Genomic DNA, 24,733 nt, shown 5'->3' on the forward strand with positions numbered 1-24,733 from the left:
ACGTCACATGTGTTTATTGTCATTTAATTTTCATAACTACCCATTTAGCAGATGAGGAATCAAAATTCAGGAAAAAAGCCAAGCTCACCAAGGTGGTACACACTGGAACTAAGATGCACCCTCCAGGTCTCATTTTAACACTACTCATCAAAGAGCCTCTCGAGACCTAGCTAATCAAAACTTGTCACTAGTAGCCCAAGGAGACATAGTAAAAAGCACCAGCTAAGTCCCTGCATTTTAAAGGCACAGACACCACACCCCATTGACCCCATTCCTGCCTCACCTGGGCTCCCTGTTCTTTCGCACCAGGCTGACAAATGTGTCAATCTCTGCAGCCGTAATGTGTTTCTCTAGGAGTTTTCGATTATTGTGGAGCAGGGCAGTGATAGTGTCTTCGGCCAACACATCATAGCCAATCTGCTTCTGCATGAAGCCAAACTGCTTGGCTATATACTCCTTCATAGGGAGAGAAAAGAGAGGTCAGCAGAAAGGATAAATGACAATATGTTAAAGTTTAAAAAAAGGAAAGCAGCAACATTTCCTGATAAGAACTACTGCTCATAAGAGAAATTACAGTATAAGGGAATCTACATCTTTCTATCATAGGGCAACAGCTGCAAACTCCTTCGCATCCTTTATTTTACTAAGCTTGCCACACAAACATAATTAAGCAAAATAGCCTGCATTTACATGTGGATACTTTATTAAGTACACAGTCTAAATTTTAATCTAGTGATTTATTTTTCAAAAAGGTCAAAAGTTGGTTTTCACTTCTGAATGTATTCTTAATTCATGAGGACTTCATTGTGCCCCCATTCATCTGTGCTGCTAAATAAACACAGATAAAGCCTACCTGGTTATCTGGAACAATGTTACCCCATAAATGTTTCCTTTATCTGGGGTAAAAATACTGTTTTAAAGTCAATGGGTAGCATAAGAAGGTCAAGAATACCTAAGAAAATCCACCATATGCATGGAACTCAGAAACACATGTCTGGTTTCTCTCTTTTGGGATCAAGTATCACATTCCATAGAAATATTTATAAACTCAAGGAAATCTCTTACAAATACCTGTTTGTTTCTCTTCAAAGATACTTGCCCGGCCAAGACAGACTGCTTGCTCAAAGCTCAGGTGGCCCTTGAAACTTGTTTTAATTTTTTTCCCATTAATTCCTAAATCCTGGAGACTATTTAGGATTAATATAATGAAAGCAGGCTATGTCTTTCAGCTTATGCTCTGTAAGGATGCATTCTTTAAGAGCTCATCATCTGCCAACTGGCAGAGGATCCATAAACAGCTAAGCAAAGATGTCTAATCCAGCAACTCCACGACAGAAAACTTTGCTTCCTCATGTACAAGTGAAGTGCCTTGACACACCCCACAGACCCAGATGTATCCATCTGAAGATGGGTGAGAGGAACAGAATAAAATCCCTCTGGCTATTGGATTATGGTATCAGGGGACTGAAGGTGGATTTAAAACAATCACAGCTTGTTACACTTCAAAAAAAGCACTATTCAAGATCAACACTATCTTTATGATAACATAACAAAAACCTTTAATTACAAAGAAAAAAGTCTTAAAGTCCAGATAGGGTGGCATTCAAAACCTTAAAAGCAAAAGCCTTTTGCACCAAAAGGCAGAGATAGTTCATATTAAATGCTAAGAGTCAAGGTTATAATAAACATCATTTTGTATGCCTATGGTACCTCACATTGTGCATTTTCTAAACCCCAGCACTACTGACATTTTAGGCAGGATAATTCTTGGTTGTGGGGGGATGTCCTGGGCACTGCTGGGGGTTTGAGCCCATCCCTGGCCTCCCTTCACCAGATGCCAGTAGCACCACCAAGTTGTAAAACTCAAAAGAGTCTCCACACATTGCCAAATATTCTTTGGAGGAAAAAATTACCCCCAGTTAAGAACTAATGATGTAGCAATACAGTTCTCAGGTTCCCTTAGAATCTCAAGTTTGTTTAGAGACCACAAAGAGGTTAGGACATTTATTTCATAGAAGACTATAGATTGTCTCTGTGTGTGTGTATATATAAATACACATATACTATGTAAAATGTATCTATGTATAAAGTGTATCTATAAACGATGACTTAGAATGTCATAAAACATGAGCCAAAAGCAAAATAAAAATCTTATTTCTAGAAAGAGATGGAGGATTTTCAAGGTGCCAACAAGAAAAGACTCTGCTGTATCTTTAATATAAACACATGGCATCATTTCACCCCTAAGCCCTAAGGGAATATGCCATAAAAAATTCTATAAATATAAAACCAACTTTAAAACCAGAAATCTCATAGAAAGCTGTCTGCAGTAAAGAATTCTCCAGTACGTTTCTTAACGATTCTGTAATAATATTCTTCCTGGGCTTGCAAACAGTGTGTTTCCTTCCCAAGAGCACACTTAACACTGAACTATTCTCTATCCATTCTACAGATAGATATGTGACACTAAAAACTCATGAGGAAAGTACATAAACTTCAGGGAGGAAACTGACCACATCCCATCAATGCTTAACCCCAACCTGGTTCTTTCTGTAGTCCTGCTGCGAGTGTCTCAGCACCCTGTAGCAGAGCCGGCAGATGTGTCTGAAAGGAGCATGCCGCTGGTCCCCCAGCTCCTCCAGCCGAAGCATCGGGCCATCACCGCAGTCCGTGAATGGGGCTTGTAACAACTTGAAGATCTGTTTGTGAAAACGAAAAGCAAAAATAACTATCACTTAGGGCTCCAACGCTAACCCTCTGTTTGGAAGTAATGCAAGCTCAAGGGTAGCTGGATTACACCAGAAAGTTTCTCTCTTCAAACAAATCCATAACCTGAACACTGCATTCGGTCCATCAACTGAGATGGGGGACTTGCTGAGTTTAGTCCAACTGGACTTGACTGGTCCTCATATACCTAACAGCACAGTGTTTAGAGCAAAGTAGTTAAGAACAGAGAAAATGCATTAAGCAGACTCTAGGTGGAAACACATCCCTTTACTACTTACTAGTAGTACGATCACAGCCAAAGTAAACCTCCATTTTCTTACCAGCAAAATGGAAAGAACAATACCTATATCACAAAGGTGTAGTAAGGATGAAAGTAGGTAATTTTAAGTCACACTAGTGCCCAGCACATGTAATCAGTGAAGACTCCTGCCAGTGAATCAGTTATTTTTGCCTCTCAGGAATCACTACTGTACAAATGAGCATGGGCATTAAGCCAAAGGTCTAAAATGAGAATCATCACATGAAACCACAGCTGGACATTTACTGTTGGACTGGAAATTCTTGTTGAAACATGATGTATTGTTAACAAATTCTGCTTATCATAGACCAACATGAAAAAACAATCTCAAATCCCATGTTCCATGGAGAACAGCTGGATTTGTAACTAATATGTTTCTCTTTTAGCTTTGGTGGCGAGGAATTCCTATGGCAATCTTGTGGGCTGACCTCCAGGTGGGTTATAGAATGACACAGTATGCATCTCTGTGCGTTTAATCTACTCTGGATTTGTCACTTTACTGCCTCTAATTTGTTTTTATACTAGTTTATTTACATTACATGTAACAATATCATCTACTTATTTCCTGTCAACCACTACCCATCCTTTACGGAAAGACTTTGTGGTGACTTACAGGACCCTCTGCAAGAGCCCATACAGGCCTTCTGAGTTTATAGAATATGCCAAATCTCCCAAATGTTGAAATAACCTTAAGGTCACATTGCACTTGACATCTTTGGGAAAAATAAAGTTGTCAACTGAATGTTTCTTGAGGTTCCTAACAGGTAAACTCTCACATGATTGATATCCAATGGTAAAAGTACGGTAAAAATCAGTTGAACTGAGCTAACAAGCCATGAACAGACACTGAAGAATCTTAGATGCACATCACTAAGAGAAATCTGCGCCTCTGAAAAGGTACATACTGTATGATTCTAACCCTGCCACATTCTGTAAAGGGAAAACCACGGAGGCAGTAAAAACATTCACGGTTGTGAAGGGTTAGCAGGATGGACAGGTGAATGGGGGAGCATAGGTGATTTCAGGACAGTGAAACAATGCTGTATGATATTATAATGGTGGCTGTGGGCATCACACATTTATCAAAACCCATAGAAAATCAAATGCCAAGAGAGAACCCTAATGTAAACTATAGACTTCAGGTGATAATGATTGATTCATCAAATTGTAGCAGATATCCCACTATGATGTAGGATGTGGACAGTGGGGAGGCCAAGTACATGAGGGGAAGAGGGGACATGGGAACTCTCTGGACTTTTTGCACAATCTTGCTGAGAACCTAAAACTGCTCTATAAAATAGTCTATTGAAAAATCAGTGCATCAAGCCTTTGAGGTGGGAATCATCAGCATCCCTCAATTATCCCACTGATTTATATTTTTCCTTTTTTTTTTTTTTTGGAGACAGGTTCTGTCTCTGTTGCCCAGGCTAGAGAACACAGTGGTGCGATCTTGGCTGACCTCGACCTCCATCTCCTGGGCTCAAGTGGATCCTCCTGCCTCAGCTTCCCAAAGTACAGGAATTACAGGCATGAGTCACCGCTCCTGGCCATCCCATCAATTGCTCATAAAGCCAAATCCCTGGTATGCCACATATCACCAACCTGCTTGAGAATATTCTGTTCTCTCATCAGTTTCTGCCGTTCTCTGTTGGGCTTGGAGAAGACAACTTCAAGAACATCTTGACCAGAATTAGTTCCTCCAGTGACAAAGTAAACCAAGTCTTCCAGCAGCTTGGTTACAGACCTTAAGAGGAAAGAAGCTCTTAGAGATAGATGTGCTCAGCATTCAGCAGGCTGGAAGCTTCGCCTTGGAAGCCTTCTGGACTAATGAGCCAGTTACACTGGGGCAGACCCACTCTTTCCAATTTCTTCAAAACTGACAATCAAGGCCAAGTACCAAAGAGAGTGAAAGAAAACACATCACTGTCCAGAAAACCATGATCAAATTTTATCTCAGAGTAACCTCATCCCCTGACGTTTAGTAATGTGGTTCTAGAGACCAACTTAGAGACAGAAAAAAAGAGACAGAGAGAGGGAAAGAGAGAAAGGAGGAGGGAGAGGGAGGGGGACAGGGGAGGGAGGGAGGGATCTTTATAACTTCATTATTATTTTTTGAGATGGAGTCTCACTTTGTCACCCAGGCTCAAGTGCAGTGGTATGATCTTGGCTCACTATAACCCCCACCTCCTGGGTCTAAGGGATTCTCCTGCCTCAGCTTCCCGAGGTGTTGGGATTACAGGCACCCACCACCAAGCCTGGCTTCTTTTTGTATTTTTAGTAGAGAGGGGGTTTCACCACATTGGACAGCCTGGTCTTGAACTCCTGACCTCAAGTAATCTACCCGCCTCAGCCTCCAGAAGTAATGGGATTATAGGCGTGGGCCACCACGCCTGGTCTTCCTAACTTTAGACTCAAAAAATGAATGCAAAAATACTATTTCTCAAAAGTTACAAACTAAAGCCACCCATAAATGCCAAGGCCTGCTACTCCATGTTCAGCTGTTCAGAATCACCATGGATGTCAGAAACTCTCAGGGGGGAAGAACAGCTATGCTCAGCATGCGGCAGTGCTCACCTCCTTTCATTCTGGGTGATGGTGCCCTTCTCCAGCTTCCCAGCAATGGAGCCCAGCACCTTGCTGGCGTCATTGGCAAAGTCGAGGTCCCGAACTTCAGCCGGAGAAACTGGAACTATGGCAAACGCTTCCTTATCCTCCTTCACAGGAGAGGTGCCAATCTGAAATTCAAGGTGGTCCTTGTGAGACAATCTCTTGGATGGGAAGAGTAAGACTTTAACCAAACACTACGTTTACGAGATGTTGGCTGATTCCAAGGTACTGAAGCTATCTTGCAGTTAAAATGACATAGGAAAAAATTCTGGAAGGACGTACTCCAAATGGTTAACAGTTGTTATCTCTGGAAATTCGTATTATGGGGACCAGTGAGGCAGGAAAGGGGCACTACTCTCATTTTTAACTTCATTCATTACAGGGAGCATGCAATATTTTCATGACTAAAGATGTTCGTAAATACACAGTAAAAAAGCAAATAATGGAAAATGGTAATTAATGAATGTAAGTGAGAAGCATTATAAGGATAGATACTGTACCATTTTTCCACTTTTCTATAAATGTAAAAATGTTCAGTAAAGAAATAAAAAAAAACTCCAATAACCTTCCTCATGCCACAACAAAATAAAAGTTATATGAGAGTATGCTTCCATTTTTTAAAAGAAACCTCCCATGTCTATGTATTTATACTCTATGAGCCTAGAGACAACAGGGGAGGAGAAGCAGGGAAAGAAAGTAAAGGGGCTGAGAGAACATTCAGGAAACAGAAGCGTATATTGTAATAGAGAGAGAAATAATACTAGAAATTGCGGGAAATTGACTAGATACTTGTTTTTCCTCAAGTCATAAGGAAACATTCCCTAGCCCGAATTATCCTTCAGATAGTCACGAAATGTGGCTGAAATCCATACAATTGCTCAACTATTAGGGCAGAAGCCATGGAATAAAATCAAAAGTTTTAATTATTTCAAAAGCCCTGGGTTTGCTCCACTCAGGTCCCTTGGAGAGAATTCTTTTGTCACATTCGAGTTCGGCCATTGACCACACTCGCCAAAGCAACAGAACTCCACGGCTCTATACTCCCTGATCTGTCCTCAAAGGAGCCCTTTCATTAAGAAACACAAGACCAAAAAGAACAAGCAAGTCCCAGAACCTACTTTCAGCATCACAGGCTTTTCTTCTTCCTTGTCAATAGGAATATTCGTGCTGTGAACCCAGGTATTAGTACACAGGTGTCGGAGCCGAACATAAGAGTTCCTAACAGGGAAAAAAGAAGGGTTTTAAGGAAGGAAATATTCAGGTTTACACTATAGCCGCTAGTCTAGAATATATTCTATCAAAATAGAAATAGCAAAGTGGTTTCCCACTGCATACACTGGGCAATATACACTTCAGAGCAAATGGTTCAGGTCCAAGCCACATTCTGACTCATTTACAATAGAAAATTATTCATAATGTCTCTAAGGTTACTGCTATCTGATATATTTCTAAATATAAGATCATACTCCATGAATGAGTGTCTTTGCGTAAACGGAGCCATGAGACAGAGCCACCAGAAGTGCTTAAAGGGCATATATTAGTGTTTATCACAAGAAATAATAATAAAGTAATGATAAAAATTTTCATATAGATCAGTGAAATAATGAATGATATCATAAAATTTCTGGCCAAAAAAAAATGAGTATTTACTAATCTTGTAGTAGGGAAAGACTTTTGAATCATGTAATAACATGTAAGATTCCTAAATTTTAAAAGTAAAAGATGGCTAACTCTCATTACATAGTTTAAATTTTATGTCATCTATATAGAAAAAAAAAAGAACCAACAGAAACAAAGTTGAAAGAAAAATCACCATAGCCTAGGAAAATCAAAGAGTAACACATTGCATTAAAAGGTTATTACTCTACACAAAGAGCTGTTACAAATCAGTAACAAAAACATGAACGTTGGAAGTAAAAATGGGACAAGGACACGAACTGGTAATAGCGAAATACAAACGGCCAAGAAACATGGAAGTATAGATTCAGCCTCCTTAGCATAGGAGTGACACAAGTTAAAACAACATATCATTTTATTGTATTGTAGTCCAAAGATCTTAAAGACTGATAAAACCCAGTATCAACCAGGGCTTAGGGAAGTAAATTCTATGTATAGTTGATGACAGCGTAATCAAGTAAAACTCTGAAAAGAAGTCTAGCACTTTGTAGAACACGTGAAATATATCTATGCTTTCATCTACCAATCCTATTTTCAGGTATTTTTCCCTAAATGGTGGTAGCGCAGGTGCAAAATGAGGCAAACAGATGTTCAACAAAGCATTATGTATAATAATAAAAACTGTGAACAATCTGGTATCTCAATAATGGACTAGTTAATACAACGGAATACAATTCTATTATATTCTATTGTTGCAATGTCATATTAATACATTACATATTAATACATACATAATATTGTATTAATACAGTATTACAGAACAGTCCAATAATGAACCAGTTAATACAGTATTAACTAGGTGATACTACAGGTATTTCAAGATGATTACAATTGACTACATTTTTTTTCCTTTGGAAACAGGGTCTCACTCTGTCACCCAGGCTGGAGTGCAGTGGCACGATCTCAGCTCACTGCAACCTCTGCCTCCCAGGCTTAAGGGACCCTCCCACCTCAGATTTCCAAGTAACTGGGACTACAAGTGTGTGCCACCACGCCAGGGTAATTTTTTTTTTTTTTTTTTTTTTTGCATTTTTTGTAGAGTCAGGGTTTTGCCATGTTGCCCAGCTGGTCTCAAATACCTGGACTCAATCAAGTGGTCTGCTTGCTTGGGCCTCCCAAAGTGCTGGGATTACAGGTGCGAGCCAATTGCACCCAGCCTGATTACAATGATTATGTAACATGATGACAATTGATAATCATGTGCTTGGAGATATACACAAAATACAGTATTTAGTTTAAACATGTTCAAAATAGCTTATGATCCCATCTATAATAAATGATACAATCATCTCCATGTGACCAGAGACTTGTCTAAAACTATATAAACCAAAATACTACCAGTAGTTGCCTCTGAATGACTGAAACACAACTAATACTTCACGAGGGGCCACATGTGAAATCCATAAATGACAGTGACATTTCCACCAAGCAGCATCATACTGAAAAGTCAGAATTGCCCACAACTCTATCTGTCTTAAACATTACAGATTTTGGGTTCTGCTGTGGGACTCACTGACTTATGATATGTCGCTTAAACTCTCTGAGCCTCAGTTTGTTCATCTACAAGAAAGGGTGATAGCAATACCAAGCTCACCGGGTTTTTTGTGAAATATGAAATTACATAACACAAGCAGAGCACTAGCCTTACGGCTAGCATGCAGTCAGCGCTAAGTGTCAGCCATTATTATTAATAGTGTTGATTCTGTTGCTAAGAGTAAGCTTTTTTCCCATTTGCAGTCCAGTTACTTCCCCTCAAAAAATGCATTCTTAGGCAACAAGACTAAAAGTTAAATTTAGTAAAATAAAGATTTCTGGTCTAACGTCTCAATCCTTGTAAAAACAATTTACTAGACACACAGTGAATTTCAGGTATTTTATTTACTAGAGTTTGTTTTCAATGGTTTATTCAATTGCCATTCAATTTCCTCATTTCTTCTACTCCCTTCCTCTTTACCCCAAACAAGAGCTCTCCCAAGGTTCAGGGAAGGAGAAAGGGAGTGGAGGGAACTAGGAAACTGGAGACACTTGGGCTTACAGTTTGGCTTGTTTACCTAAATACAGCACTTCTCATTCAACTACTGAGAACTTACCAGCGATGAGCCATTAAAAAAAGTCAGTTGCCACATTGCACAGCGAGTTCAAACCTTTCACCAAATCCTTTATAAAAATCTAGAAGAAAAGGCAGTAATGATTTGGATTCCAAGAAACCTAGTCAGGCCACCTATACCAGGCCTGATTCTTTTGGGATAAACAATTTTAAAATCATACCTTGGTACAAGGCTGTCGCCTCCGCGGAGGGTGGTGGGGTCTAGCTCAAAAATGGAGGAGATGTCATTGCCTTCGGGCACAGAGACTAGGGAGTACACCATCTTTTCTTGGGCATTTCGCAACCTACTTCGAGAGGCGTCCTGATCAGGGTCTACCTGAGGAAGAAAAGTCTTCAAATCAAGAACTGCGCACACCAAACCCTTCACCCTCTACAATTATTCCACAATCCACAGGAACGGAGAAGAAAGGGTCGTGAATGTCAGCAGTTGGCAGGAAAAGGACCACAGTTACAGAGCAGTCCTAAAAGATGGCAACTGGCCATGCAGCCAAAGATATTTAAGCTCTAACCTCTTGGTGTTGCAAGAAAAATGTTCTGACCGGGCACAGTGGCTCGCGCCTGTAATCCCAGCACTTTGGGAGGCTGAGGCGGGTGGATCACCAGGTCAGGAGTTCAAGAACAGCCTGGTCAAGATGAAGAAACCCCATCTCTAATAAAAATGCAAAAAAGTCAGTTGGGCGTGGTGGTAGGTACCTGTAATCCCAGCTGCTCAGGAGACTGAGGCAGGATTATCACTTGGACCCGGGTGGCAGAGGTTGCAGTGAGCTGAGATTGCACCACTGCACTCCAGCTTGGGTGACAGAGTGAGACTCCGTCTCAAAAAAAAAATGTTTTAACAATGTGGAGTTACCCTAATAGATGACTGTGGAAGCAGTGCTGTAGTTGATAAAGAACTCTACATAGGTACATCCATCCACAGGAGCTGGGGGAGAGGGAATTTTGAGGAAACTCATCCTGCAGATTTGGTTATGGGTAGTTGTATTCATCTATAGTGATAATTGTCTACTGACAATATGATACAGTGACTCTCCAGGAGAAAAACTAAAACAAAATAAACCTGAATCCAAGTGTTTGTAGGCAGCAACCCCAATGCAGCCAAAAGAAATATTTGAGAAGTCAGCATTGCCCTGAAAAAGATGTCCATCATTAATTGAGAGGGCTGCTGATGACAGGTCAGGGAAGATGGGCCTCTCCTGCGACATCAGGGATTTGGCCGAGAGCGAAGAAAATCTCTGACAGCGAAGGCTGAGGAACAATGACAAAAACTTTCCTGAGAAACTAGAAAAGCACATTCTAGGCTCCAAAGCCCATCTGCCTACAGAGATTCAAGGAGCGGGCTTAGACAAGGAGCCAGCTCAGAAAGGCTTGGCCAGCGCACTCTCCGCCTGGCGACTCTACATTGGGTGATTTTCCATGTCTAACATCCTTGCAGGATGACAGCATCCACCTGCATCTATTGGGGAAGCACAATTTCTTTGTCACTACAGTCTGCTTTTCTTAGGCTGACGCTCTGCCTCCTTTCCAGACTGGGAGGAAGAAAACTTCACCAGGAAGACAAAGGAATCAAGAAATGGAAATCAAATCAAAGGCAAAGGAGAGCACCCGGGAGACTCTAACACCACGGAGCCTGAAATGCAGGGCGCAGGGCAAAATCCTGTCAGTTCAGCTGCAGCCCCCAACCTCTGTGTGTGTGTTTTTAAAAAAGGTTCTTTTAATACCCAAAACCTATTATCTCCTCCCTTTCTCACACTTTCTCCTGTAATCACTCGTCCCTTTACCTGAATCAACCCCAGATCCTTAGTCTATCTAAGCTAAAGGAAGAATTACCTGGAGAGCAACAGAACACCTCTACAACCTCAGTTCAGCAGTAAGAACTTTGAGCAACATTTGTTCTCTCCTAACTACCTGGCAAAACACTCCACGTGCTGTTTTCAAAATAAACTCTGACCCGGTTATGGTTTGAGAAACAGGGCTCAGCTACAGGCTGGCAGTTAAGTTTCAGAGACCTGCGGGAGTCGAGAGAAAAATCACAATTGCATTATGCCAACTGTATCTGGAAACGTGACCGAGAGGCAGCGTCCTGACATCCTTTCAGTGTGCAGTCAGCGCTTGCCACCTAGTGGGAAGAAAAACACATGTGCAGAAGCCTGGCAAAGGAGCAGGAGCCTCTGGTGGTCCTTTTCCTCCCAAGCAAGTGGCTTCAGGGTCCTGAATTTAGAAGGACAAGTACAACAACGCCAAGTGAGGTCAAAGGCATAAACCACAGGCTCTGACGCTGTTCTTAGGGAAGCCAACCAACGATCAGCATAGAGTGAGGTGCCTCCTCTCCCAGACTCAAACAGCCCAAGGTCTTCCACCCACATTTCCAAACCAAGAAGAGCACAGGGGGTGGGGTCCTCCCTGTACTAACACCTTGCCACAGAGGCAGATCTGTGCTGTTGGCCATGTGGGTGCCGGGTAAGCCCCCTTCTCCAAACATCCCTCCTCTGCACGCAGCCCACCCCCAATCAACATCAAAGTAGCCAGAGTGATGCAGTCTAGATGTGCACTCAAGGCTGCTGGCACATCCGCATCTCTGACACAAAGAAGCAGGAAAACATCAAAAAACCACTGAACTCCGAGGGAGCAAGAGATGCGAGATAAATCAGGACTACTCTCAATGGCTGCTTCCTCCACTGTACCAGGAAGGTCCTAAAACCTGCCCTACCTCCTTTTACGCACTGCTATGCAGCCCAGACAACCTGGTGGATGCAAAGGGACTAAAAATGCTAATGATCATGGAGAACTTGAAAAATGCCACTTGTACAGATGAAGGAATTGAGGCTCACAGAGGCAAAATAACTTGTCCAAGGTCGCACAGCTCATAAATGGCACGGCTGGTATCTAAACTATGCTCTTCCTCCTTCAATGTAAATCCAAGTCTTCCCTCCTGTATCAGGAGGCCAAGAGAGCAGCCCTCTACCTGCCAGAGCACAAGGTTCACTTGGACATCAGCGCTCACTCAAAGGAGCCACAGCTTGCCTCGTCTCAGAGGTAAGACTTCTTCCCAGTCACCACAGACGGCAGCATGGAAACCAGTGGGTGTGGGCCACACAGAGGCAGCTCCTTCCCTTGAAATAAAGAAGGTACAAGGACAAAAACTGTCTTAGGAAACTCAATGCCCGTGCCAGTCCAAGTGTCCAAACAATAACTACATGAACACGATGCAAAGAAGTTTTACAAGAGAGCTCCTGGTGCACTGACGGAGCTAAAGTACGTCAGTGTCTTCCGAGCCATATTAACTGTGGAAACAAAGCTTCCAAAATGAACTCTGGAAACAGGGGTGACAAGGATGAAGACAAGTTAGGTGAGCCTTGGGTACCCCAGTAAGGAGCAGAAAGAGGAGGAGAAGCTCCCCAGCAAGTCCACAAACCCACAGCAGGAAGGCCTCAGCTAGTGCCTTTCAAAGCCAACGTTTCACCAAGATATCGCTAGAAGGATAGGCAGGACAGCAGAATTCACACTTTCCAAGGACAATTACAATTTGAATTCCCTCCACCTAACTCCCTTCATGAACGGGCCTTAAGAAAATCCTTCCACTTTTTTTTTTTTTTTTTTTTTTTTTTTCAAAATCTTGGCAAAAAAAAGAAATACCCTCAAAACCATCTTCCATGCCCACTACTGAGATCATCATGTGGACACACATGTCAAACCAAGAAGCATTTTTTTTTAAATCCTAGACCAGAATCAAGCACTCCACAAGAAAACTGTTACACTTAGACCCCAATCTCCACACAACACAACCACTACCTTCTTCAACCCATAAATGTAGACACCAGAAGCCCAAAGTGTCTACCTGTCAGTGTTACTTGGCGATATGGTCTCTAGAGAAAGATCCATATGTACTTAAAATTCCAAACCATATTCTACACTAAAGCCTATTTCTGACTTTGCAGAAATCAAGTACGGATCGTTCGACAGCTGAGAGTCTAATCACATGCCAGGTGCACCATGCTTCATGTGCTACTGCCATAGCCTCGGTAACACTATCCACCTCACACAGTTACTCCCCGAAAAACCTCTGTAAGTCACAGACTGAGGTCAGTAGCAATAAGACAATTGGTTTTAAAGGGCCATTTTCTGTATGGGCCATCACTGTCTCCAACCCTAGGAGTCCTCCAAGTGATACCATGAACTTCTCCAGTTTGGAAGCAGAGACCCCGTTACTACACACAGAAACACCATCATGAACAACAGTTCCCAGACCAATCAACACACAAACGACTATGATCCCTCTCAAGGGAAGCACAGAAAATGATCCTGTTTTATGGGGGCCTAGCGTTTCTCCTTCCCCAGCACTCAGTGACCACAGTGATGGGGTCTTAAATGGAGCTCCAGATCATTTGGCCGCACCCTACCAGATGAAGACAAGAAGCCTCTTGTCCATACTTACTGAGGGCTGAAACTCCAGGCATTCTTCCTCAAAGTCAGGGTCTACCTGATGAAAAAGAATCATTAGGAAATTAAAACATCCATTGCTTTCTTAGGGACTGGGCCCCACTTGCAGGAGACTTCAAGGGCTGCAAACATCCTTGAACAGCTAAGAACTTGTCCATCCCCTCTGTTCACAAGACCAGCATGCCACGACAATGACACAGGTCACACAGGTATAGCACACATGGAACATCTACCAGTCACCAAGAGACAGCTCTCAAGTGTAGACAGAGAAAGACAATGGATTCACTGGCAAAGCAATAGTTAAAAGCCTGAGATGAATAAAAGATCAGTATACAGTCAATGATAATCCTGCCTATTTTTAGCTAAAAATAAAAAATTTAAGCCTCCAGCAAGAGCTACATTAGCCTCAAAACATAATAGATAATGCCACCACCGTTAGTCTTCCACAAACCAAGTAAATCAACATGTCTCACGGCTAATTAGCTGGGTCCATAATTCTCTATGGTTTTATTTGAAATTTGAACTTAGACTTATTGATTTTCAGTTCTAAAATATATCAAAATCATCAGCTCATGTATTAGGCACCGTGAGGGGCTGAGCACACTCAGAGCCAGCCTTCCTCAGGTCAGGCACAGGAACAGTGCTGACACCCACCATCACCTTCAACATCTCTCAGCGGTCTCATGGATGGTCCCAGACAACAGTGGGGGTCTTTTGATGCATGACTAGAATCAGATAGAAATATGCATCATACATCTCCCAGCAGATTGAAGTAAAACTCAACATCAGTCACACAGTAGGATGGCTCCTTCACCTGACACAAAATTAAAAGGTAAATTCCTCCTGTACTTCAGCACTGAGACTTTCGTCTCCTCAAAAACTCTTCACAGACATTTTTTTTTTTTTTGAGATGAAGTCTCATACTGTCACCCCAGCTAGAGTGTAGCAGTGCAATCTCGGCTCAGTGAACCTCGTCCGCCTCCCATGTTTAAGTGATTCTCCCACTTCAGCCTCCCAAGTAGCTGGGACTACAGGCGCACACCACCACACCCGGCTAATTTTTGTAGATCCAGGGTTTCACCATTTTGGCCAGGCTGATCTCGAACTCCTCAGCCTCCCAAAGTTATGGGATTATAGTATGAGGCACTGTGCCTGGCCCCTTCACAGACATTTAAGGTAAAGTTAATTTCTGTGATTTCTGACATGCCTACAAGTAAAAGATAGACCACTGTCTATTCCACTAATGCTCTGAGTAGTCAAATTTCTTTTTAAGATTGCCTAATTCCTTATACATCTTAGTGCTTCTGTCTCTATATATCCTGTTTCTGCTGCAGCCTCGGTCACTCATGCTGGCTGTGGGGCTGGGAGACAAAACATGGGGAGGGTAGCGTGTAAGAGCAAAATGGAAAAAACTGAAAACCTAGATTGGCATTACCTTCTACCTTATTTTCTCCCCACATCTTGATCAGCACCCCTGTCACGTACTAAAATGTGGTAATCATTTTTGACTCTTCTAGGGAAACGAAGCGGAAGAAAACAGAAAAACAGGAGGAAAAGCAAAGTGACTGAGTGTATTTCTTTAAGCCTTTAGTACACGATGGCTAAACAAGGGAATGAGAAGAGGTGGTGAGGCGCGTCAGCCTTGAAAGAGAAAACCACAGGGGCTGCTACTTACCTCTGCTGCCAAGTAATGCCCTGTGGCCAGGTGCTTGAAACGGAAAAGGCTGTTCCAATACCCTGCTCCGCCCCGACACGGGTCATGTTGGACCACCTGCAAGAAGAATGAACAGGAGTCAGTGAAACGTCAACCTACACTAGGAGGACATTGAATAGGAGGCATCACACGTCACAGTTCAGAGGTGGTATTTATGAGCTGGAAAAAAAATCAGCATCATCAACAAACCCATTGCCAGTATCATATGTAACATCCAAACTCAAAAGTAAACAATGTCTCTCCAAAGAAGGAATTGAGTCTCCTGGTTAACATGCAATGGCTGGGATAAAAACTTCAATGGTTTTCAGGTTATTTCCCTTAGCCATAAGGAAGTAGCAGATTCTTAAACTTATCTACAAAAAGCACAACCAATAATAATAATTTAAAAAAAGCCTTATCTACAAAAAGCACAGCCAACTTCATGGAGAACTGTCAAAGCAACCTATACACATACTCATTTGCTGGAACACACACACACAGGCCTGTGCTCTGAAATGTGAAACTCAGTGCCTGGGCCAATGTTATCAGAAAAATAAATGTCACATCAGCTTCTGGCCAAGATAGAGTTAACTAGCACTGGTAGTTGATGCCATAAAAAATCAGACACTGCAGAGAACAGAAAAAACTGCCATAGACAACTAGAAAACTGTATAAAATATCCCGAACAACTGTGTTCACACATTGGACAATTGGTGGTACACAATGGTGATCTTTGAGAACAGGGAAATTGACAAGGCCAGCTCAGCTATTGCTCTGATTTTGTTTTTCTTTTTTTTGGTTTGTTTGTTTTTGTTTTTTGAGATGGAGTCTCACTCTGTCACCCAGGCTGGAGTGCAGTGGCGCAATCTCAGCTCACTGCAACCTCCACCTCTGGGGTTCAAGCAATTCTCTGCCTCAGCCTTCCGAGCAGCTGGGAGTATGGGCATGTGCCACCATGCCTGGCTAATTTTTGTATTTTTTGTAGAGACGGGGTTTCACCATCGTGGCCAGGATGGTCTTGAACTCGTGACCTCGTGATCCACCCACTTTGGCCTCTCAAAGTGCTGGGATTACAGGCATGAGCCACCACGCCCAGCCTGCTCTGATTTTCTACCCAGGGAGTTCTCTTCGGATGGCAGCACGGGGAGGAAGAATCCAAACTGAGGGCACTAAGCTCATGGAGTTGCAGAGACAGATCCAAGTTTAGGGAGACTGAGGCAGCTGGAATTTGTGGGGATGGACTACTAATGCATATAGAGCTACTCACAGAAAAAGCTCTGGAATTCTGCACAGGAGCCTCCTTTGAGTTTCTGGCTGAACATCAGACTGCACATGTACAAGGCAAGACCCTATGAGGCCAAAGGAAAATAAACAAGGAGTCTGAAAGCTCAACATTCCCAGAGCTCACACAGCGCTGGGAGGAGTCCTGATTCTGAAAACCCAAAGCAGAGAAACCATGTGGAATACCCTGTGCATTAGTAGACACATCAAAGTGGTCCCATCTTGGAAGTGGGGGCTAATCTAGCCCAAAAATTCAGGCTACACAATACCTGACTGAATAAACCTTGAAAATAAGCCTCCAAAGGACCAAAGTGATCCACGAGTCACTTTAGTGTCTAACAAAAGAAAATTCAGTCCTCTTTAAAGGAGCAACAGACTCCAAATACTCAACAAACTTGTATTACAAGGCTCAGTAAATAAAGGACTAGACGAAGAATCAGAAAAATGTGACCCATGAACTCAAGATCTGTCAGACAGTATCAAATAATCCAGCATATGTCTGTGTGGATTGGTGGGGGCAGGATAAATATTTCACTCATAAATAAAATGACTCAAAGTTTTCCCATTTTGACATATACCCACAGTTTCAAGAAACTCATTGAACTCTAGCAGAGTAAAGAGATAGACACAGACACAGACACAGACACAGACAGACACACACACACACACACCAAGGCATATCATAATCAGATTAAGGTAAATCAGAAATAAAAAAGAAAAGTTTTTACAGCTCCTGAGATGAGGGGAGGCTGCATGGTAGAGACACTACATACAGGGAATACATTTTTTTAAAAACCCATTAAATAATCACAAACAATGCAAGCCAAAAGACAATGGATCAAAATCTTTAAAAAAAAGTAAATTCTATCTACCTAGAATTCTATATCCAACAAAAAAATCCTTCAAAACGAAGGCCACATGGAGAAACTGGGACCCTGACACACTGCTGGTGAGAATATAAACTGGTGCAGCCACTGTGGAAGGCAGTCTGGCAGTTCCTCAAAAGGTCAAAAATAAAATTATGACATGACCCACAAGTCTGCTCCCAGGAGACTTGAGAACATACATCCACACAAAAAATGTATATGAATGTTTGTAGCAGCATTATTTACAGGAGTCAAAATGTGAAAACCATCCAAATGCTATTAAATGATAAATGAATAAATAAAATATGGCACATCCATACAATGGAATATTATTTGGCAATAAAAATGAAGTACTGATACATGTGGCAATATGAATACACTTTGAACATCTTATCTGGGCTAAATGTGTACTTCCTCTCATAACTCACAGGTTGAAACCTACCCCCTAAGGTTATAGTATTAGAGATCATTCACATCATACTTTACCTTTGGGAGGCGATTAAGTCTCAGGCCAAGACTTTATGGATAAGAACAGTTCCCTTATAAAAGACACCCCAGAAAGTCCCCTCTTTATGCCATGTGAGGATGCAGCAGAGGAAGCAGGAAGAGTACCATCACCAGACACTCTGCCAGTGCCTTGATCATAGATTTCCAGCCTCCAGAACTTTAAGAAATGTATATTTCTGATATTTATAAGCCACCAAGTTTATAATATTTTATTATAGTAGCCCAAATTGGACTAAGACGTCATCCTAGGTGAAAGAAGTCACATATGAAGGACCAAATATGGTAGGATTCTGTTTACATGAAACATGCAACACTGGCAAATCTATAGAGACAGGAAGTACATCAGCTACCAAGGGCGGGAGAATGGGTGGATATTGAAGGGGAAACAGGGAGTGACTGCTAATGAGCATAGGATTTATTTGGGGGGTGATGAATAAGTGACAGACATAGAAAGTAAACCCTGGTTCATTACTACAAATGTAAAATACATGGTGTTGTCTTCTCTTTTTTATTTAGAGGGGCACTTAACTTTCCAGAATCCGTTTCAAAAAATGAGAGAGAGAAATAGTCAACGTCTTCCAAAGAAAGGCAGGAAGAAAAACTGGCAAGAAACAAAAACCTTTGAGGAATTCTACGTTCTTTAAGTTGCACGCTGATTACATCACTCCCTCCCTCAAACGATTTTCTGTATTTCTCCCCTGCCCACAAATTAAATCCCAACTCCCTACAGCCTGGATATATGGCCCTTCAGGCTCTGGTCTCCAAAAGCAGCTTCTGTTTAATTTTCCATGCATATCCCACACCCTCCGCCAAACAATTACTGAGTTTTAATCCACTCTGCCTCACGTTTCCACATCCTGCACCATTCTCTAACGTGAAGTAACCTACTCCGTTCATCTCTTCCTTCTGAAATATAGATCATCCTGTAGGTACCAGATCAGATGCTACCTCCTTCAGGAAGTCTTCCTTAATTCTTCACCCAACCTGATATCCACCCTCTCTCACTGAAATCTCCAGAGCACGTGGAATGTGCCTCTTATCGCCTTCACTATCCCCTGTGTGTTCCAGTTATCTGGGGGCATATCTTCTCATTTCTGCCCCATCAATAATGTGGCATCACCTATGCATCATGTTGGGTAGATACTGGATTAAACATTGCTGCGACAGAGGGAGAGAAATGAGCAAGGGAAAGAAAACAAAGAGATTAGATGGCTCAGAGAAAGATATTTCTCATTTCATTTTTGAATTTGCTCCAAAGTACATATTTTCTCCCTCTGCACAAATATCCAGCACCATAATACGTCATGATGCACTTACTTCATTAAGCCATCCTCAATCCATTTTTGGAACAGGGTGGGTATAAGTAGCTGTTTGTGACTTATACATATACACCTATGTATTCTGTGTATGTTCGTGTGTGTGTGTGTGTGTGTGTGTGTGTGTATTTGTAGAATTTATACAGAGAAAGTCTATACATAGGCTTATATTTTATAAACACATGAGCCCTTTCTCCACCTCACTCTTACCTCCACCTCCCACAGGGCTTTTGAACTAGTGGCAGATGTGGCCGACTGCCGGCCTGTGGTTCTCAGAAAGACATGCTGCTTCTTCCTATGTTCGTCACAAGTGAGAAACTTCTCCTGTTCAGCATGGAACAGCCTCACCACATCACCCTGAAAGTCAACGCAAGAAAGAATTAAGGAAAAAAGAATTTAAAAAGGTAATTAGATTGATGCCCCCAAGAAGGGCCAAGTAATGCTCAGCCCATAAAGCATCAAACTCACCCCCTTTAATATGTCGTCTTTGTTATCACTCCATTTCATGAAAAGGACTATTTTCCAGCTTGTATTGCAGTTGACGGAATTGACCTGAAAAACAGATTAATTTTTTCATGTACCCCTCACAACAACTATGTCATCCTGCCCCCAAATTTCTCACTTCAGCCTAGGAAGCAAGGTTGTACTTGCTAAAAAGTCTGAAGATTGACACTACTAAAATCATAATACCTGCAAATTCAACTGGCCTGTTGGCAGAGTTTGGCAATAAATGGCTCATTTGCACCCATCACTATGCACACTCCAACCATGACTAATGGAACCAACCCTCCTGCCTTTCTGGAATGATATTTTCCTTTTCCTCCAAGTCTCTTGCTCTGTAGCCAGAAAGTAAAGGCCTGATGAAAAAAAGTACTTATAAAATGGAATGAGCTATAAAAGGAAAAAATGAGTCCAGTGTCTATGTTCTAAACTGTTAATGATCATTGTTAACAACGCAGCCACTGTTTACGCACTAAATCAATGCCAGGCACTAGGCTTAGGTGCTAACATGAAGAAGCTCCTTTAATTCTTGGCCACACCCTAAAAAACAGGTCTGACCACCACCCCCATTTCAGAGATAAGGAAACTGCTATGCAGGAAGACTGGGTAACTAACCTACCGTCACAGAGCTAGGAATGGCACATGGGATATGAATCCGCATCTGTCCTGCTGAAGAGTGTGTCCTTACCCGTCAGACAAAGATTTATGTCACAAGTAAGTAACCTCCTTGTATCCCGTAATTGCCAGTTTAGAGGATAAGTAGATGTATTGCCAAAAGGAAGCTATCACCCTTGCAGGGCTGCTGGTAATCTGCAGTGTTCCTTTACAAACAGTTGGAAAGAGACACCCTCTACAGGTAGACGAATTAGAAAAAGGTGCTCCTATGGCCAGACAAAAATTAGTAAAAGGGGTCATCTCCTTTTACTAATTTGGCTTCACAAATTAAAAAACCTTCCCTCAGTGATGCTAGGCTTAGCAAACTGAGCACTAGAATGAATGTCAGGCCCCACTCGCTGCCCACTGCATGGAGCTGCACAACCTTACATGGCAGCCTTGACCCTGGGCCTGTTTCTTCACCTACAGAATGGGCACCCTGCCCCAAATCACTGCTGAAGTCACTCTCAGCATGCACATGAACTGGCGCCAGCCAGACCTGCTCCTGGAGGATAGCCATGCCCGCAGGCATAACTTGATAACCTTACCTCATTGCAGCCTGGGTTATCTACCAGCTGATGGCTGCTAGCATGGAGGGGCTGACCAGCATTGACCGGGTTCAGAACAACCTTGTCACCTATGACCACCTGGAAAGGAAAGGAGCAACAGACCTTTACACAAAACTGATCAAGACTGCAGACTGACCAATGGGCAGTTCTAGGAGACATATGAGTCTTTGTTGAAGAAGGCAAGGCCGATCCCCAGCAAGTATAAAGACGCAGCACATACCAGGCATCCTTCAAAACTTGACCCTGTGCGGAGGGGGTCATGTTTACAAGGCTAAGCCTGAATTTAGTTCCCCGAGCATCACTGATTTTACAGAGATGTGTCAAAGCCAGTCCAGAGCAGAGGGGAAAAAACACTTATATTTATTACGTTCAGTTTAAGGTATCTACATCAGTAAGTTTTAAGTAAATTTAAGAAAAAAACAAGAGTCTGAGGTAACTCTTTATCTTCGACAAAGCCATAATTTTATGTTTTTAAATGAATTACTTTCAAACTTTTACTGCCACCCACATTCAGAAATACATTTTCTATGATCAAGTCATATATAGAGCCATATAGACTTATACACGTTTGTATATTTATATATAATAATATACTATACATATAACAAAAACAAAAGTTACCCCCCAACAATACTTATTACATGTAACACAGTCTGATCTTTCTGTTCTATTCCACTTTCAAAAATGATAGTCACAAGCCACTAAATTGATTTCATGGCCCAGGAATGGGCATATACCTACTGTTTGTAAAATACCATTTTAAATTCAAGCCCATCTCATCTTCTCAACTAAGTCATGGTCACACAGATTCATTTAAGGATAGGAGAGCAAAGGGTGTGCTGAAAATGAAATTCAGAACAAGGCACATTTGTTTTTTATTTTCATAGAGAAGATGGTTTCCTAAGGTGCAAAACCACCTCTTTTCAGCTTATCACATCTGAGGAGCATATACAATTGAATTTTATCTAACTCCAAATGAATTTAAGTTCATTTGATAAATCCAACATTTTTGCTGAAAACTACGTTTTGCTGGGCTTTTCTTTCTGTTCACAGTTAAGGATCAATTATTTACCAACTGTGGCAAAGCCCAGTTTTAAGGTTAAGGCTGGTTGAGCATTTTGAGACTATTTCATGCTGTTTGAGGTACATTTTTCAATAAAGAGCAGCTATTTTAGAATCATAACAAGATCAAAAATATAGCTGATGGCATTTAATCAGTCACTGTTAGGTATATGCCCACGTAATGGCTGACTAATTCAGCCAACAAATAACAGCACTGCTCTAAGTCTCCCTGAAAAGGCTTCCTGCGGCTTTATATACCAGAGAACCCTCAGGAGTGGGCCCTGCTCCAGACCCACTGCATTGCTGAGCACGGTGGGGAGCGTGCTCCTTCTCCACACAGGAACAAATGAGGCTTCTCCCAAAGTCTACTCCCGTTCCCTACTATGGTGATTTCTTTTCCATCCTCCATCCTTTACTAACTTTATTTCCAAAACAGAAAAGACATTTCTATCCCAATAATGGATCTGGAACGACAGGGACCCTCTCCAGGACATTAATATGGGATAGCTGTTTTTGTGGTAAAGTTTCTAAGGCAATGGGCTGTTCATACAATGTTTTCAGAAGTCCAGGAGGAAAAACACAGCAACTGTATTTAGGGCACACTTCTCTCCACAGTTCCCTGTTTCCCAAACACTAGTTTCCATAGCGATTCCCTTGTTTTTATACAGGACAAGCTTCTGGTTCCAACTTTTAACATCTCCTCCTTGACTCTAATACACAGTCACGCTTGAAGGCATGGCACAGAACGCTTTCTAGGCGGAGCATCTGCACTTACGCTGTCTCCAATGGATCGCAGTTTATAGAATGGCTGAATATAAAACCAGGACCCTTCATTTCCAGCCTCATCCAATGTGACTCTCATGGCATTCTTCTCCAGCAGAGCGGGAAGCCTCTTGTTCACTGTTAGGTATTTATTACTTTTCAAATGCAGGAGCTAAAAACCCACCAAGAGAATAAAGTGAATGTCAGCAAATCTGCGTCTCCTACCACTCCTTCTCTCAATCATATCAACTGTATAGCAAACATTCCTCCTACCACTGAGCTGCTTGTGGAGTTAGAGAATCACGAAGCACCTAAGGCTGCAGATGATTAGAAAAGGAAGAAGAGAAAAGGGAGTAGAATGAGAGGGCAGAAGAGAAGAAAAACTGCCGTTTTATTTTTCAACATAGCCTTGGGCAAGATGGATGTTGCTCAGGTCAACTGTGCCATCAGCCCCTGCCATCTGTCAGTGGGATGGGCCTGACCCTGTGTGAACCGGCTAGGGAAGGGCAGTGTAGCATGCCCTGATGCACAGGTGGAGCTGAGGAAGGCCACTCTGAGCACACACAATAGTTTAAAAACAACGCAAGGCCAAGTGAAGTGGCACATATCCATGAGCCTGGCACTTTGGGAGGTGGAGGCAGAAGGGTTGCTTGAGCCCAGGAGTTCAAGAGAAGCCTGGGCAACACATGGAGACCTCGTCTCTACAAAATATTTAAAACTAACCAAGTGTAGGGGTGCACAACTGGGGTCCCTGCTACTCAGGAGGCTGAGGTGGGAGGATCACCTGAACCCAGGAGTTACAGGCTATAACGGGGCCGAAATTGCACTACTGTACTCCAGTTTGGGTGAGAGAGCAAGACCCTGTCTCTAAAAAATTTAAAAAAATAAAATGCAACCCCTTTAGGGGGCTGTCAATTCATTTCGAAGAACATGGCTTGAATTTCCAAATACATTATTCTTGATTTTGGGGTAATAATTACATGAGGAGTATGGAAAGACCGAAGACCTACATGGGATATAATGTGTCTGATAGTCAGTCTAAACCAGAAAGAGTTGGTTAAGGCTTCCCTATTCAACAGTCTATAAGAGAAAGTGGATGGGAATACGAATGAATGCCCAATCCCTTGAGAAACGGTAAGACCAGCATGAGACCCCATTGCTAATTGCTAATATCATCCCTTTCAAATGTTAACAGATACAGCTGCTAGAATTGTTAGGAGGCCCTCCAAATCTCCAAACAATGCTGCTGGGGGTGGAAGAATAGCCTGTCTGATCCATAAGCCCTGATGACCCCTAGCTAAAATAAACAAGGAGAAGGCAACGTCTTCCCAACCCCTTAATGGTTCCACTGGTGAGTGGTCCCTGATCCTGCACGCATCTGTCCAGGTGCCAGACTCAGTTGGTTTATAAACCAAAGTTACCTGCAGGTAGGCCGCAAGATCTAGGCTTGGGGAAAGTAATAATAACTAAGATTAATTACTGTGTACCTACAGTTTACTGTGGGACAGGCACCTCTCAACCATCATAGAGAGCAGATTCCATTACCATTTCCATTTTACTGGTGAGCAAAGTGACACAGGGCAAGACTGCTTGCTCAAACTCTCACAATGAGTTACAAAACCTGAATTGGAATGCATTTAAAAGTTAGCGTCCTCAGCCTCTGCACGTT

At 42.2% G+C, this 24,733-nt stretch overlaps 1 protein-coding gene across 14 annotated transcripts in view; it reads right to left on the minus strand.

Annotated features, from left to right (window-relative positions):
- The window catches only part of ITPR1 (inositol 1,4,5-trisphosphate receptor type 1), a 353,358-nt gene that overhangs the window by 183,320 nt on the left and 145,305 nt on the right, over positions 1–24,733 (minus strand). For 10 of the 14 annotated variants that reach the window (XM_039478544.2, XM_074404868.1, XM_074404865.1 and 7 more), the window contains exons 7-18: positions 23,078–23,236; positions 21,220–21,318; positions 19,985–20,068; positions 19,727–19,873; positions 15,529–15,624; positions 13,849–13,893; positions 9,578–9,732; positions 6,751–6,850; positions 5,600–5,760; positions 4,628–4,769; positions 2,541–2,699; positions 284–456 (exon numbers count right to left, since the gene is read on the minus strand). In XM_039478544.2, coding sequence (XP_039334478.1) covers positions 284–456; positions 2,541–2,699; positions 4,628–4,769; positions 5,600–5,760; positions 6,751–6,850; positions 9,578–9,732; positions 13,849–13,893; positions 15,529–15,624; positions 19,727–19,873; positions 19,985–20,068; positions 21,220–21,318; positions 23,078–23,236 — 1,520 coding nt within the window. The remainder of the gene's footprint in view (positions 1–283; positions 457–2,540; positions 2,700–4,627; positions 4,770–5,599; positions 5,761–6,750; positions 6,851–9,577; positions 9,733–13,848; positions 13,894–15,528; positions 15,625–19,726; positions 19,874–19,984; positions 20,069–21,219; positions 21,319–23,077; positions 23,237–24,733) is intronic. The other 4 variants (XM_074404869.1, XM_074404867.1, XM_039478545.2 and 1 more) reach the window with 1 other exon arrangement.

This window comes from Saimiri boliviensis, chromosome 8 (genome assembly GCF_048565385.1).
Source record: "Saimiri boliviensis isolate mSaiBol1 chromosome 8, mSaiBol1.pri, whole genome shotgun sequence".
NCBI lineage: Eukaryota > Metazoa > Chordata > Mammalia > Primates > Cebidae > Saimiri > Saimiri boliviensis.